The 14212-nt window shown below is 56.9% G+C and overlaps 2 protein-coding genes across 4 annotated transcripts; one reads left to right on the forward strand and one right to left on the reverse strand.

Moving 5' to 3' along the window:
• Positions 1–1600: 1600 nt before the first annotated feature.
• CPNE6 (copine 6) lies at positions 1601–8174 on the forward strand. 2 transcript variants are annotated; one of them, XM_040227296.1, is made up of 17 exons: positions 1601–1879; positions 3150–3321; positions 3748–3927; positions 4272–4346; positions 4506–4580; positions 4699–4782; positions 4873–4962; positions 5315–5419; positions 5649–5735; positions 5979–6038; positions 6300–6433; positions 6509–6563; positions 6654–6705; positions 7036–7169; positions 7257–7493; positions 7697–7871; positions 7972–8174. In XM_040227296.1, the coding sequence occupies exons 2-16, from the start codon at positions 3154–3156 to the stop codon at positions 7832–7834; spliced, it is 1674 nt and encodes a 557-aa protein (XP_040083230.1). In that variant the 5' UTR covers positions 1601–1879; positions 3150–3153; the 3' UTR covers positions 7835–7871; positions 7972–8174. The 2 variants fall into 2 exon arrangements, with proteins under 2 accessions (XP_040083230.1, XP_040083229.1); XM_040227295.1 differs by having other exon boundaries at positions 1722–1879; positions 5649–6038.
• Positions 8175–10113: 1939 nt separating this feature from the next.
• On the reverse strand, positions 10114–13866 carry NRL (neural retina leucine zipper). 2 transcript variants are annotated; one of them, XM_040227298.1, is made up of 2 exons: positions 12762–13866; positions 10114–11519 (listed from the first exon to the last, which is right to left on the reverse strand). In XM_040227298.1, exons 1-2 carry the CDS (start codon positions 12825–12827, stop codon positions 11112–11114), a joined length of 474 nt encoding a protein of 157 aa, XP_040083232.1. In that variant the 5' UTR covers positions 12828–13866; the 3' UTR covers positions 10114–11111. The 2 variants fall into 2 exon arrangements, with proteins under 2 accessions (XP_040083232.1, XP_040083231.1); XM_040227297.1 differs by having other exon boundaries at positions 12447–13866.
• Positions 13867–14212: the final 346 nt, after the last annotated feature.

A 14212-nucleotide genomic window follows, 5' to 3' on the forward strand; every position in this document is an offset into this window, starting at 1 on the left:
CCTGCCTGAGTCTCTGTTGTCTTCCTCATTCTCTGCTCCCATTCCCTCAATCCCCTACAGTGGGGAAAAGTAGGGACCACCCCCCCAGAGATGGGGCTAGAGCTCTAAGGGAAGAGGCAGGAAAGACTGGAGAGCTGCTGGATGGGAGGGGACTCAGAAGCCCCCAGACAGGGGCATGTCATTTGCAGGGTCTGGACTGAAAGCTGGCTGCAGAAGGGGCCAAGGTGGCAGAAAGCAGCCTCAGTGTGTGTTGGGCTTTGCGGAGGTACAGTGGGACTGGGGAGGTCCTGGTGTCCCAGGAGGAGACTGGGAGCAGCATGCTGTGTGTGTGTGCGCGTGTGTGCTTATGTACAGGCAGGCTCACTAATGGCGGTGTGTCATCCCGGGGGCACCATCAGTAGTCAGAAATCTCAATAGTAGAGTGGCCTGCAGGTGAGCAGAAGTGCCTGTAGCGAGAGAAGATCAATGATTAAAATTAATTGTTTCCCATCAGTGTACTAACAAATGCTAGCTTGGCATCCAAGATGCTGCTCAAGAGCCTCTTCCTCTGTGAAGCCCTTCCTGATGCCTTCCCCTGACTCATCCAAATTGAGCCCTTCCTCTTGTGGCCCATTGCCTCCTCAATAGATCCATACTTTTTGCCTGTCATATCTCAATGCATTTGTTCTGATCATCTCTGTGGGATTTTTGTTCTATATGCACATACCGCCCCGAGGGGCAGGAGCTGTGTCTTAGTCCCCAGTGTAGCCCCAAACCCTGGCACAGTGCCTGGCACCCAGGAGATGCTCAATAAATTATTGCTACCTTAATACCCGAGCAGCTTTGGGGATGAAAAGTGAAATGCCCTGGTGACCCTTCTGTCATACTCATCCAGACTACCATGTTCCCAAATATCTTCACATGCAGCATCCAGACAATTGCTCCTCTCCCCTGGCCTCACTAGGGAATGACTAATGTCTTGTTTGCTCAAGAGCTGTGTGTGGCACGGCCCCTCCCACAGGATGTGGCCATATGGGCTGAATCTCGGGGTTGGGGGTGAGTTACGGGCACCAGGAAGATGCCTCCGGAATCAGTCCAGCATATCTCCACACTGGGAAGCCCCTGACCGGGATGTGACACTGTGTGCTATTAAGCAATTGTGTCCGTTTCCTTGTCTCCCTGTTAAAAGGTGGAACTTTGAATTCTAAAAGCTATGAGGATCAGCATGATATGTAATGGTCTTTAAGGCACACGTGAAGATCTCCACTCTGTTGTATTCAGGTTGGTGGGTGTGGATGAGGGTATGTGTGTGTGTGACAAGTATAGCCCCGTGTTCTTCTGTGTGTGACTGCGAATGTCCTTAACAAATGTGATATGGAGAGCGACGTGAGACCGGGTGTGTCTCCCTGTGTGCATCCCCAAGGCTGAAACTGTCATGGTGTCATGGTGAGTTTATGTGCTGGCACCTGTTTGTGTCAAGACTGTGTGCGAGCCTGTGAGTCGTGGGTGCGTATGTCTCCATCGCTTCCCGGCGTGAGTGTGTGTGTGTGCATGCACCACTGCAATGTACGCCTCTCTGTGATGCTGGGTGTGGGTGTGGCAGGAGGGGAAGATGTATGTCACTGTGTCTGCGGGGGTCCTGCCTCTGAGCCACCCTCAGCCCACCCTCCTCCCCTGGCTCCGTGGCTCCCTCCCAAGCAGTGGCCCTGCCCCCCTTCTCCCTCCCAACCGGTCTGTGCAAGGGTGGGGAGCTGGTGCTTCGGCCCCCCCACCCCTCCCCATCCAGGCCCCATAAATAGCAGCAGAGCCGGAGCCGGAGCCGGCGCCAGCGGCTGGAGCAGCAAGGGAGTCAGGGCCAGGGCCAGACAGCCGGAGAGAGGAACCCCCGACTAGAGCCCAGGTGAGCCCACCCTTCATCCCTCACCCAGCCCCAGCCCAGCCCAAGCCTGGCCCAGTCTCCATAACAACATTGCCCCCAGCCTCCAGAGAGGTCTCCAGTCCTGCCCAATACCCTCACCATCACCCTGCCCGACTCAGGGGATCTGTGAGAACTGGGAGACTTGTGGCTAGAAGGCAGAGCCCACCCCCGCCACCCCAGACCCTCCCCCACGCATCCAAAAGGGCACACACTGTGGGGAGGGGGTACCCAGCCAGGGAAGGATCCCAGTTCTGAGGGATGTACAGGAACTGTCACAGCCTCCTGAAGACAGACACCCGACTAGGGGATAGACACGGGGTGGGGGCATCCAGACACACCAACGCACACTCTCCGGGGAAGCACAACACGAGATCAGACAGCCTCACCCTGAGAAGTGGACAGACACAGAGAGACGGATGGACCGGCCGTGAACTTGGGCCAGCGTACCCCTGCATGCTGCTGCCCGAAGCTTGGTACCACTGTTGGGGGAGGGTGGCGTGCGTGCATCCCACGGGCAGCATGGAGGGGGCCGAGGCTCCCCAAAAATCCTGTCGCTAAGAGACAGCACCAGTGCTGCCAAGAAGTGTGAGAACAAGGGAGGTGGGGAGGAAAGCCAGTGTTGTCATAGTGGGAGCCACTGCCAGGAACCTAGAGAAGCTTTCAGCAGGGGCCGAGCTCCGCTGCTCACTCTGCAAGCCCACCACCCCTCCCTTTCCATCAGCCAACCAGAAGGTGAGTCGGGGGAGGTGGATGGGGACAGCCCTGCAGGGCACCTTCCAACCTGTCTCCTCCTGCCCACTGCAGCCTCCATTCCTGACCATCCTCTTCAGACTTGCTGGGGCCCCTCCACTCCCCTCCCCACCCCCTTGCCCCAGTTCAGCTTCCTCAAGCCAAGACTGAGTGCAGCGCTGGCTCAAACATCAGTCAGGAAATAGCAGAAGGTGCTGATGTAGCAGAAAATGTGGATCAATCGATTGCCTAGGAACCAAGGCTGCCGGGAACCCCCAAGCCCTCTCCAGCCCCATCCATGCATACAAGGCCAGCAGGGGTGACAAGAGCACTCACTGGGCTGTGCAGGAGTGAGAGGCTCAGAGCTCAGGGGAAGCCGAGTGAGGTCAGGGGGAAGAAGATCCATGAGATGCCAGGGCCTCAGGAAGCAGCGTAAGGGGGTGGGGCCCAGGCTCCCAGAGACAGACCCCTCCTCTGGCAAGTGTCCCCCTTCCAGGGGCCAGTGTCTGCTCTGTCCCCACAGAGACATGTCCGACCCAGAGATGGCCTGGGTGCCCGAGCCCCCAGCCATGACGCTGGGGGCCTCGAGAGTGGAGCTGCGGGTGTCCTGCCACGGCCTCCTCGACCGAGACACACTCACCAAGCCCCACCCCTGTGTGCTGCTCAAGCTCCACTCCGACGAGCAGTGGGTAGAGGTGAGTGGCTGGCCTCTCCTTCACGGACCTCCGGGCCTGAAAGGAAGGAGGCTGGGTGGGGGCAGCTCCAGGGGACGGTCAGGACTCTCAGGGGCCTCTTCCAGTCTGTGTGGGTAACCCTAGAGATGCGGGTGCCATCGATACACACACAAAGCATTTCACAGGGGCCAAAGCTCACAGGGTCCTATGGGGTCCTAAGATGGCCCCCAAAGGCAGTGGCGCTGCTTCCAAATATGAGAGCCCCTGAGGGCTGATGATCCTAGGGGCAGGCAGCACCCTAAGCTCGGGGTTCAGCCCAGGGAGGGAGGAGCCAGTCTCTGGGGCACAGGAACCTGAGGAAAGCTGGCAAGACTGGGGCGGGGGGCAGGGGTCCAGGACAGAGCAAAGCAGCCCGGGTTCCCAGAGGTGGCTCCCCTCCTGCCGCAGGTGGAGCGCACAGAGGTGCTGCGCTCCTGCTCCAGCCCCGTCTTCTCCCGGGTGCTGGCCCTGGAGTACTTCTTCGAGGAGAAGCAGCCCCTGCAGTTCCACGTGTTTGACGCCGAGGACGGATCTACCAGTCCCCGCAGCGACACCTTCCTCGGCTCCACTGAGTGCACCTTGGGGCAGGTTTGCATTCCCACCCCCACCCCCACGGTTCTGCCTCCGGAAGCCAGAAGAAGACAGAATAAGCTGTGGAGTTAGTTCAGTCGGGGGGTTGGATCCCATCTCCGCCATCCACCCGCTGTGCAGCCTTTGGCTAGATATCTAACCTCTCTGAGTCTTAGTTTCCTCATCTAAACAATGAGGGGTCACAGTGCGATCTCTTAAGGTTGCTATGGAAATTAAGTCCAATTCTAGCCCAAGTGCAGCCCCTGTGAGCGATCAAAGGGCACTTATTACCCTGTCCCTTGTACCCTGGCCAAAGCAGGTGGGGGTGTCACAGCTGGGTCTCCCTCCACCTCCATCCCCAGATCGTGTCACAAACCAAGGTCACTAAGCCTCTGCTACTGAAGAATGGGAAGAACGCGGGCAAGTCCACCATCACGGTAGGCAAGGTCACCGGTACTCACCCTTGGGCAGGGCATTCAACACCCCTGCAGGGACAACCATGGTGACATCCTGCCCCCAGGGCTGGCCCCCACCTAAGGGAAAGGGCTTTGTGGGGGTGGCATGGGGGAATCCTGCCACTTGTATCCCCCTTGCAGATTGTGGCCGAAGAGGTGTCTGGCACCAACGACTACGTGCAGCTCACCTTCAGAGCCCACAAGCTGGACAACAAGGTTGGAACCCCAGAGTTTAGGCCCCCATCTCCACTGTTAGATAGCCTAGCCCTCGGGGTTAGGCGCCTCCCCTTCAGACCTCACCAGGCTCAGGGGCCCTTTCCCCCCGTGTCTCCAGGACCTGTTCAGCAAGTCTGACCCTTTCATGGAGATCTATAAGACCAACGGGGACCAGAGCGACCAGCTGGTCTGGAGAACGGAGGTGGGTGCCCGAGGCTGTGGGGAAGGCAGGAGGAAGGGCAGAGCAGGTGAACCTGGATCGGGGATGACCGGCTCTCTGTGCCTCCTTGAGGTGGTGAAGAACAATCTGAACCCCAGCTGGGAGCCGTTCCGTCTGTCCCTGCACTCCCTGTGCAGCTGTGACGTCCACCGGCCTCTCAAGGTGAGGCCCCACGAGTGAGGGCAGCCTGGCAGAGCATCCAGCCCCTGCCCGAGACCGTCCACCTGAGGGTGCAGGCCCCTCTCTCTCCCCCTTACCCACTGTGGTATAAAGAACCAGTCATAGCTCAATGCTCCTATATCAATGTTCCTTCTATCAGAGGCCAAGTCCCAGCCAGACCGAGCCAAAGGATGAAGTTCACAATGGGCTTCTCTGGACAGGCTGAGGACATCTGTTTGGACCTAGCGACTGTTAGGGCCCTACTTCCCTGAGTCTCTCCTCCTGCCCCCACTGAATCACTGCAAAGCCTCTCTGATCCTGACCAGCCCCTCTTCCTTTCCCCTTGCATTTTCAGTTCCTGGTGTATGACTATGACTCCAGTGGGAAGCATGACTTCATTGGCGAGTTCACCAGCACCTTCCAGGAGATGCAGGAAGGAACAGCAAACCCTGGGCAGGAGGTACTGCAAAGACTGCCCCCCCCCTCAAGAATCTCACCAAGATCCCTGGGAAAATCCTAAAGGAGATGCCGAAGAGCCCCTCACGTGCGATAGGAGGTGGAGAGGGTGGGAAACTCAGGGCTCAGCCTAAGGACTGAGCCCTGAGTGTTCTGCTCTGGGAGGCTCCACTGCAAGGGGGAAGAAAGGTCCCATGCTGAGACCCTGGGCTTGTGGGGCATGTGGGGTCTAGATGCAGTGGGACTGTATCAACCCCAAGTACCGGGACAAGAAGAAGAATTACAAGAGCTCAGGGACCGTAGTGCTGGCCCAGTGCACGGTAAGTCCCAGTGCCCATCTCAAGCCCTTTCCCACCCCCTACAACCCCCATGGCAACCTCAGATTCAGCCTTGCCCTCATTACAAAGAGCATTTCCCTGCTCCTGGGAACTGAGAACCCTCATCCTATGCACCACCAACTTCAACCTCAAAAACTCTGGCCCCTTCATTTCCCCTGCAGAAGCCCCACCCAGCTCCCTCCTCAAGGGACCAGCATTCCACCTTATCTGCCCTCTCCCCACCAGGTGGAGAAGGTGCACACCTTCCTGGATTACATCATGGGGGGCTGCCAGATCAGCTTCACGGTAAAGACCTGGGGGCGGGGACGCAGCCTAGGGGGAAGGGCCAGGCCCTAGTGAACAGAGGAGCCCAGAATCCACTCTGCCCTTACTTGGACCTCTCATGAGCCTTGGCGTGGTCAGCTTGTTCCCCTCACCCGACTCCAAGATGAGGCTACCTGGAGGCTTGCTCAGATTCACCTTAGTCCTCCCTGCAGACGCCAGCTCTGGCCTAGCCTCCCAGGTGGCTTTCATGGGTGCGGCATACCCTCTCCCCATCTCCACCAGGTGGCAATCGACTTCACGGCCTCCAATGGGGACCCAAGGAGCAGCCAGTCCCTGCACTGCCTGAGCCCCCGCCAGCCCAACCACTACCTGCAGGCTCTGCGTGCAGTGGGAGGCATATGCCAGGACTATGACAGGTAGCAGGAGATGGGGTGGGGTATGGGCAGGGATGCCTTGCCCGATGGGCCCCCATAGCCTTTTCTTCTCCCCAGTGACAAGCGGTTCCCAGCGTTTGGCTTTGGAGCTCGCATCCCACCCAACTTCGAGGTAGGCTGGGCAAGGGTAGGAGAGGAGATGCTGGGAGACTCAGACAGGAAGGAAAAACATCTGCTGGCTGGCCTCACCTTCCCCTCATAGGTGTCCCATGACTTTGCTATCAACTTTGACCCGGAAAATCCTGAATGTGAAGGTAAGAGAGGAGACTCCCACCAGCCCTGCCTCCCTTCATACAGCTTGCTGCCCACTCCTGTGCACCCCATGCAGGAGCACAGAGTCCATTCCCATGGGCCCAGCTCCCTGCCCCTTCATGCTTCCAGTGTCTGCCTGCATTTGGTAAGACTTTCAGCCCCTGACCAGATATCTGCCCACCCAACTCTACCAGCACCTGAACCATCCAACTCTCCTGCTTAGTGAGGATCATGGTGGCAGGGCAGTCCTGAGACAAGGAAATGCCTCCTTACTGTAGGGAGTCTGGAAGAGCTCCCTGCTAATCTCTGCCCTCTCACCTCTTTGCCCACAGAGATCTCAGGGGTCATTGCCTCCTACCGCCGCTGCCTGCCCCAGATCCAGCTCTATGGCCCCACAAACGTGGCCCCCATCATCAACCGCGTGGCGGGGCCAGCTCAGCGGGAGCAGAGCACTGGCCAAGCCACGGTTAGGTGTCCTGCGGGTGGAGCCGGGGGTGGTGGGTGGGCGCCAAGGCCGCAGAGCTGACCCTTCCCCCACTCTGTCTGTCCTCAGAAGTACTCGGTGCTGCTGGTGCTCACAGACGGTGTGGTGAGCGACATGGCTGAGACCCGCACCGCCATCGTGCGCGCCTCCCGCCTGCCCATGTCCATCATCATCGTGGGCGTGGGCAATGCCGATTTCTCTGACATGAGGCTCCTGGATGGAGATGATGGTACCTTGCGTTGCCCCCGAGGGGTGCCCGCGGCTCGCGACATCGTCCAGTTCGTGCCGTTCCGGGACTTCAAGGATGTGAGTGCCCGGAGCCCCCTCCCGGCTGAAGGGCTCCTCAGTTCCTCCTGCCCTCCAGATCAGACCCATCTCTCCCACCTGATTGATGTCCCACGAAAGACGCGGGAATCCAGACGGCCACCCGAAGCTCCGCCCCTCACCTGAGCCCCGCCTTCCCTCACTCTACCTCCCCTAACCACTTCCCTACCCCAACCCCGACCCAGGCCTCACCCTCTGCGCTAGCAAAGTGTGTCCTGGCCGAGGTGCCCCGGCAGGTGGTGGAGTACTACGCCAGCCAGGGCATCAGCCCCGGAACTCCCAGGCCCTCCACGCCAGCCACGACCCCCAGCCCTAGCCCATGACTGCCGACAACCTGACGGACACTCCCTCAGTCTTTCAGTGAGTCCTGGGACACTAGAGGGTAGGGCTTGGTGGAGTCCATCTGGGCTGGGTGTGTGGTGTAGAAGAGGGTGCTTATGACTCTCCCACTCTCCCCCAGGTGCCTGTTCTGACCCTTGTGACTCAAGAGACCATACCTCTCCCTCTTGGACCAGGTGTGCCCTCTGGGTGCCGGAAGTGAGTGGTGAACCCCACCCCATCTCTTCAGGCCCCAGAACCCTCAGCCTCATGTCCCCTCAGTGATTTTCTTCAGTGATCCTGACTTTCTGGCCATTAATAAAGGGAAGCCCTCCTAGCACCTCAGCCTGTACCCATCATGTGTCAGATGCCCACTGGGCCGTCCATAGCACCCTACACACGCCATTAGGAAATGGGGACCAGCACCTTTTGAACTCTGAGCCAGAGATCCCCAGGCAGTCTGGTATCTGCAGTTTCACCCCAACTATGTGTCAGTGAGATCTGAGGAGTCCCTACCCTCACCTCCCAACCTTGGGGTGGGTTGTGGGGGTGGGGTGGGGTGGTAGCCCAGGCTCCCTGGTGGTTAATTACCAGACATGGAAGGGTAATAAGGGGCTGTCAAAGGGGTAAGCCGATGCCCTCTTAAGCTGTCTCCAGAGAATCCTAGCTGAGCCCCCCAGGGGCTGAATTCCAGCCCCCACACAGCTGTGGGGCTGGCTGTGAAGGGGGGAGCAGAGGACTGGAGGAGGGAAGCAGGTCTGCTAGTGAATTATGAATACAGAGGGGGTATCTAAGGTCTGTGCAGCCTGATTTTCCTGATGCATGAATGTGTGTGTGTGTTCATGAACTGCAGAGGCCTTTGGTGGTTCAGAAGTCCAGCTGTATACATTTTTTGTTGTTGTTGTGCCTCGAGGTTTGTGGGATCTTAGTTCCAGAGATTGAACCCAGACCCCCACAGTGAAAGCTCTGAGTCCTAACCGCTGAACCACCAGGGAATTCCCTGTGTACTCTTTACAATATGGACAACAAACATTGCCATTTAGCACGTGTGAAGCTTTGTGCTTAGTGCTTTAACTGTGCTCACTCTCACTAGGTAGTTACCATTATCTTCCCCATTTTCCTGACAAAGCCAATGAGGCTTGACTGAAGCTTACCTATGGTCAAAGAAGAACTAATAGGCCTAGAACTTGAGTCTGGCCCCATATGAATAAAGGGCCCACACTTAATCATAAATGTGCAACTTCCATTTGCGGTGTACCCACGTGACCCACTTGTGACCCCAGGGTGTGTAAACATGGCCCAATTATGTGTATGGGAGTAGATGTCTATGGATGGGCGTCTCTGCCCTTACGTGTGTCGTGGAGGGCCTCAGACAGTTAAAGAAGGCGGGCAAGAATGGTGGTGGGTCTAGATCACAGCTGTAGAGAACACATGAGGATCCAGGGAGAAGAGCTGGGCTCCTAGAAGGACCTTCCCTGTGCCAGCCTCTCCCTTCAAGGATGCCAGTGGAAGGGGATGGAGGAGGAGTTGCTCAAGGTGCCATAAGCCACTCATAGAGGAGACAGAGCCCAAGAGGGTGACCAGTGGTCAGTGGTGGGAAATGAGAAGAGAAAGAAAATTCTGGTGGAGATGGAGGAGAGGACTCTCATCACAGCTCCTGAGTGGAGGAGGGATGAGCTGGGCTAGAACTAGAGGATGGGAGGAGGGAACAAGAACAGGGATGGGAAGAGACAGCTGGGGAGGGGGCGAGTAGAGGGGGCAGAAAGGAAGAGAGACATATGGGAGTTTCTTCCCCCATACCCAACTGCTTCTCTCCATTTATTATATGTCCCTTAGAGGACCTACCACTGCTGCTAAGGTAACTGCTCCCAGTCCAATGCCTCTCCTCTGCCCAGAGCCCCGCCCACTCTCTGTAGGCTGCTGAACTCAAGGGCTGGGTTACCATGGTAACTATGAGCCATCAGGATAGCCCCAGGCAGGCCTGGCTGGGTCACTACTGTTCTTGGGCTTCTATGCAGTGGAGGTGGGAGCGCGAGGTTCCATCTGGCCCAATCCCCGCCCCCCACCCCCATTTCAATTGGGCCTTAGAACTGTGATGCTCCACTCAGGCCTGGTGGGGGCTATCCAATCTCTTTCCCCACACCACACTTTGTATCTCTTTCTCTCATTCTCTCTCTCTCTCACACACACACATATGCACACACACACTTACATAGGCCTGGAGCAAGGACATAGAATAAACACTTCTTAAATTGCAAGAACATCTAGCCAATAGCATACGGTTGTGCCTAGACTTCAAGTTTAATTCACAAAAGCTGCATTCTTTCAGCTCCTTGACAGGCTGGGGAAAGTCTCACCTCAGCTCTCAGAGAGGCAAAAAGGAGCAGGGGCAACCTATGCAGGTCTGGAGGCCAAGGCAGCATGGAGGGAGCAACCCACAACAAGTGCACGGTCTCATCCAGGGCCTAGGCTGCAGTCAGGAAGCTGGAACAGGGCAGGAAGTCCCTTTAATGAGGCTGAGTTGAGGGATTCTCAGGGAGACCCCTGGGGCTTCCACACTATGGAGAGGCCAGAACTGGAAAGGTGTCAGAAGTCATCCAATCAAGTGAGCATTAGATGAGGTCATCAAAACCCAGGGAGCCAGTGATTTGCTCAAGGTGCCAGAGGTATCCTGTGGCAGAGCTGAGACTAGCACCCAGGTTTTCAGACTCCTGCTCAGGGTCCTCTCCCAGCCCACACCTACCAGCCCTGGAGCTCCTCTGGCCTTTGCTGCTCTAGACCTTGGAGGCCACGGGGTTAGCTAGGACAAAAGCCTCTTGAAATCAAGTTTCTGGTCTGTCTTGATAATGGGAACTGAAATCTTGAAAATGCAGTTGTCCTAAAATGGGGAGGTTACAGGCCCTGGAATGAAAACATAGCCTCACTGCTAATTACCACCTTACTGCACTACAGGTTGAAAGCCTTGAATTAAAATCTAAACTGATCTGGGAGCAGCAGGACTCCCTCACCTCCCATTCACTGTAGGTCATCCAAACCTCCTTGCGGCCCGCCCCCTACACAATGCCTGGCACTGACCCCCGCAGATTTCAGTGACCCTGTCCTATAGAGTGGGGCAGAAAGTGAAGGGTTTCTGTGCACGTCCTGCGTGAGGGAAGGGGACCCCTCTCCCAGGAAATGACCAGCATCTAACCTCAGAGCATGCCTTGAGGGTCCAGGAAGTTTGGGGATACTTGTGTGGCCATCCAAAGGAGTGTCTGGCACCAGAAGGCGTTCAGTAGCCATCTAGTGAATGGCACAGGCGCCTCCGGGGTGGTGCACACCGCCCGCCCACCTACTCCACCACTCGGTGGCCAGCGGCTCAGAGGAAGAGGTGGGCGTGGCCTCTGGCCCCAGGCCGCTTGGGGCCAGCAGTTCACAGCGAGCCTTGTAGAGGTCGCGTTCCCTAGCCAGGCGGGCCACTTCGGCCCGCAGCGCGTCCAGCTGGGTGGCCAGGCGGGCGCGCTCCGCCTCCAGCCCCCGCCGCTGTTGCAGTCGCTTGGAGCGACAGGCCTGCGCGTACCCGCGGTTCTTCAGCGTGCGGCGCCTCTGCTTCAGCCGCAGCGCCTCGTCGCGCCCGCAGCCCCGCAGCTGTCGGTTTAGCTCCCGCACAGACATCGACACCAGCGCCGCGTCGGAAAACCGCTCCGCCAGCTGCAGAGAGAACCGGCGGGGCGCGGGTGAGCACAGGCTCCCGCCTGGCTCCACGCTCCGGTGGCCCCGCCCACCTGGCCCCGCCCCCGGCTCCCAAATTTACCTGAACACGCGCCTTCCCCTGAATCTATCCTGCAGCCTAGATCCTGTTCCAGGTCCCAACACGCTCTCCACTGCCCTCCACCATCAGCAAGGGTCTTCGACCCCTTTGGGTGGTCCCCGCGTTTCCCACCCACCTTCGGGCAAGCCAGTCGCGCGCCCGAACCCCACACCGCCCTTGCCTTTGCGCGGTCTTGAGCGGGGCTCCTGGCCTATGCGTGTCCCAGGGCAGACAAACCCTGCCCCTCCAACATACCTCGCTCCCCTGTCCTCCAACACACCTCGCTCCTCAACCCTGTGACCCTCGAAGGATTTGGATTATGTCTTAATGCCCTCAACGCCCCCATCTGTCTACGATTAATAGGATGAGTCCCAATCCTTCCTGAGAAGATTGGGGGCTGGGGAAGCACGAAGTCTTAAAAACGCCAACTTCATTCTGGTTCCTACAGTTTCAACTCCACTCCATTCCACGCACAACCGTTTCCTGGTTTCCACAAACTCAGTATCTATATACCTGCCCGTAATCAATCATTCCTGATGCCCTTTAACTCTCAACTCTCCCCTTTCAGTTGGTCCTCTTCTAACCTTGTCTCCTCCCTCTTCCTCCTGGTTGAGCCCACTCATTTCTCTCTCTTGGGAGGTGGGGGGGGTGGGTGGGTCACAGAACAATGGTTTTCTTTATCTGGTATCTTCTAAAGGTACTTCCCTTCTCCTGTCCTTTGTTCCTTTCCCAAACTGGTAAGCCTCTCCAGGGACTCTCCTTCCTCTCTGGGCTGGCCTCCCTTCTCACCCTGCCCCTGCCCTCCAGCCGTCTCACTGACCACTCACCTGGGCATGCTGGGCTCCTGTCTCCTCTGGACTCCCTGGGTAGTAGGCATGAGGCCCTTCAACAGGGACTGGACTCTGACCCTGCAGCAGCTCCACAGCCTCCTCAGGACTTAGCCCCAGTGCTTCCCCAGCCCCCAGCTGCTGCTGCAGGGTGGCCAGCCAGTACAGCTCCTCCAGGCCTGGCCGGGTGCCCTCAGTGGCCCCCACCAGGCCTGGCTCACTGAAGGTGGGTGAAGGAGGCACTGAGCTGTAGGGTGTGGAACCCAGCGAGGCTGTTGAGGGGCCAGATCGCCCCTCTGAGGGTTCCCGCTTTACCTCAAACTTCATCAAGTCAAAGTCATTGACATATTCCATGGCCAGGGGACTGGGAGGCAGTGCCATTCTGGGGCTGGATTAGGAGGGGTGCACCTGCAAAGAAGAGGACAAGTTCGGAGCACCTGGAGACTTCCTGCCAGTCTCCTCCCCCAAAGCCCAAGTGCCATGGAGACAGAATTCTGGAAAGCTGGGGTGATGGCACAGTCTGTTCCCTGCATAGTCGCCTCCAGGCTGAGATACAACTTCTTAGGTGGCAGGGGCCCCTGACCAGGGGCCAAGCCGCTTAAAGCCTGAATGAGAAAGGGGCTAGCACGGCCTCCAGCCTGCTGGTGCCTCTGGGATCTATGAAAAACAAGAAGAATATGGCAGCGCTCCCAACTCTAGTGCTGGGACATGCTGAACATCTCTGTCATCTCAAGAGGCATCATTTCATTTCCAAGCAATTAAAAAAATGTTGCTTAATTAACTGTGACAGAGAATGTGTATATTTTAGGGCAATAGCAAGGCACATATGCTGTGGATTTTAATATAGCTGGATCACATGCTGTAATACCTCTCTCTCTCAGAACACCCAGGCCAATGCCTTGCACATAGAAGACCCTCAGTGCACATTCATTCTATGGATTAATCAAGGAGCAAGAGACTCTTCAAGGAAAAAAGGTCCCAGAATCAATTCTAAAAAGATCAGGACAGAATGGTAACCATCTTTCCTCAAGGACAATCTCTTCAAGGAAAACCAACAGAGATTAGTTTTCCTCCTTCCATCCAGGACCTAAGACATGTGAACTTGAACAGGTCACCTTCCCCTGCTGACCCCAGTTTCCCCTTCTGTGCACGGAAGGTAGTTAGACTTTAACAATTCTCAAAGAGTGTTCTGTAAAACATGAAGTCTGAGAAATAGCCAAGGAGGGGGTCTATGCTCAGATCATTTTGAGAAATGCTACCTCCAATCCTCACCTCTTGCAGGTTCACAGAGCACAAGTAATATAGTCATCTGAGAAGTCCTTCAGTAAGCCATCTGCTCAACTTCAACAGAGTTGAACCCCAAACTTGTGTCACCCAAGAACCCTCCTCTCTGTTATCAACCACAGAGCATGTGCCCACCTGAGGCACCTCTGGCTAGGTGACCTTGGAGAGACTTCCCAGCCTGGAAGTCCCAAGCTTGAGCCCAACTCCCAGTTCTAACAGCCCCAGGAGGGACAAGGCAGGGACTTCCCTGTAGCTCAAACAATAAAGAATCTGCCTGCAATGCGGGAGACCAGGGTTCAACCCCTGGGTCAGGATGATCCGCTGGAGAAGGGAATGGCAATCCACTCCAGTATTCTTGCCTGGAGAATTCTATGGACAGAGTAGCCATGGGGTTGTAGTGTTGGACACGACTGAGCAACTAACATACACACTTAGCCCCAGGGTTTAGAGTTTTGCTCCATCTTCATGCCTCAAACCTAGGT

Source organism: Oryx dammah, unplaced genomic scaffold (genome assembly GCF_014754425.2).
Source record: "Oryx dammah isolate SB20612 unplaced genomic scaffold, SCBI_Odam_1.1 HiC_scaffold_26, whole genome shotgun sequence".
Classification (NCBI taxonomy): domain Eukaryota; kingdom Metazoa; phylum Chordata; class Mammalia; order Artiodactyla; family Bovidae; genus Oryx; species Oryx dammah.

Bases quoted from the DNA above. Each gene is read 5' to 3' on its own strand.
- CPNE6 (XM_040227295.1), top strand. From the start codon at position 3,154: ATGTCCGACCCAGAGATGGCCTGGGTGCCCGAGCCCCCAGCCATGACG. The intron at 6,564-6,653 runs GTAGGCTGGGCA...TTCCCCTCATAG, and splicing joins GCATCCCACCCAACTTCGAG to GTGTCCCATGACTTTGCTAT. The intron at 7,170-7,256 runs GTTAGGTGTCCT...GTCTGTCCTCAG, and splicing joins AGAGCACTGGCCAAGCCACG to AAGTACTCGGTGCTGCTGGT.
- NRL (XM_040227297.1), bottom strand. From the start codon at position 12,827: ATGGCACTGCCTCCCAGTCCCCTGGCCATGGAATATGTCAATGACTTT. The intron at 11,520-12,446 runs GTGAGTGGTCAG...TTCTCTCTGCAG, and splicing joins CAGGAGCCCAGCATGCCCAG to CTGGCGGAGCGGTTTTCCGA.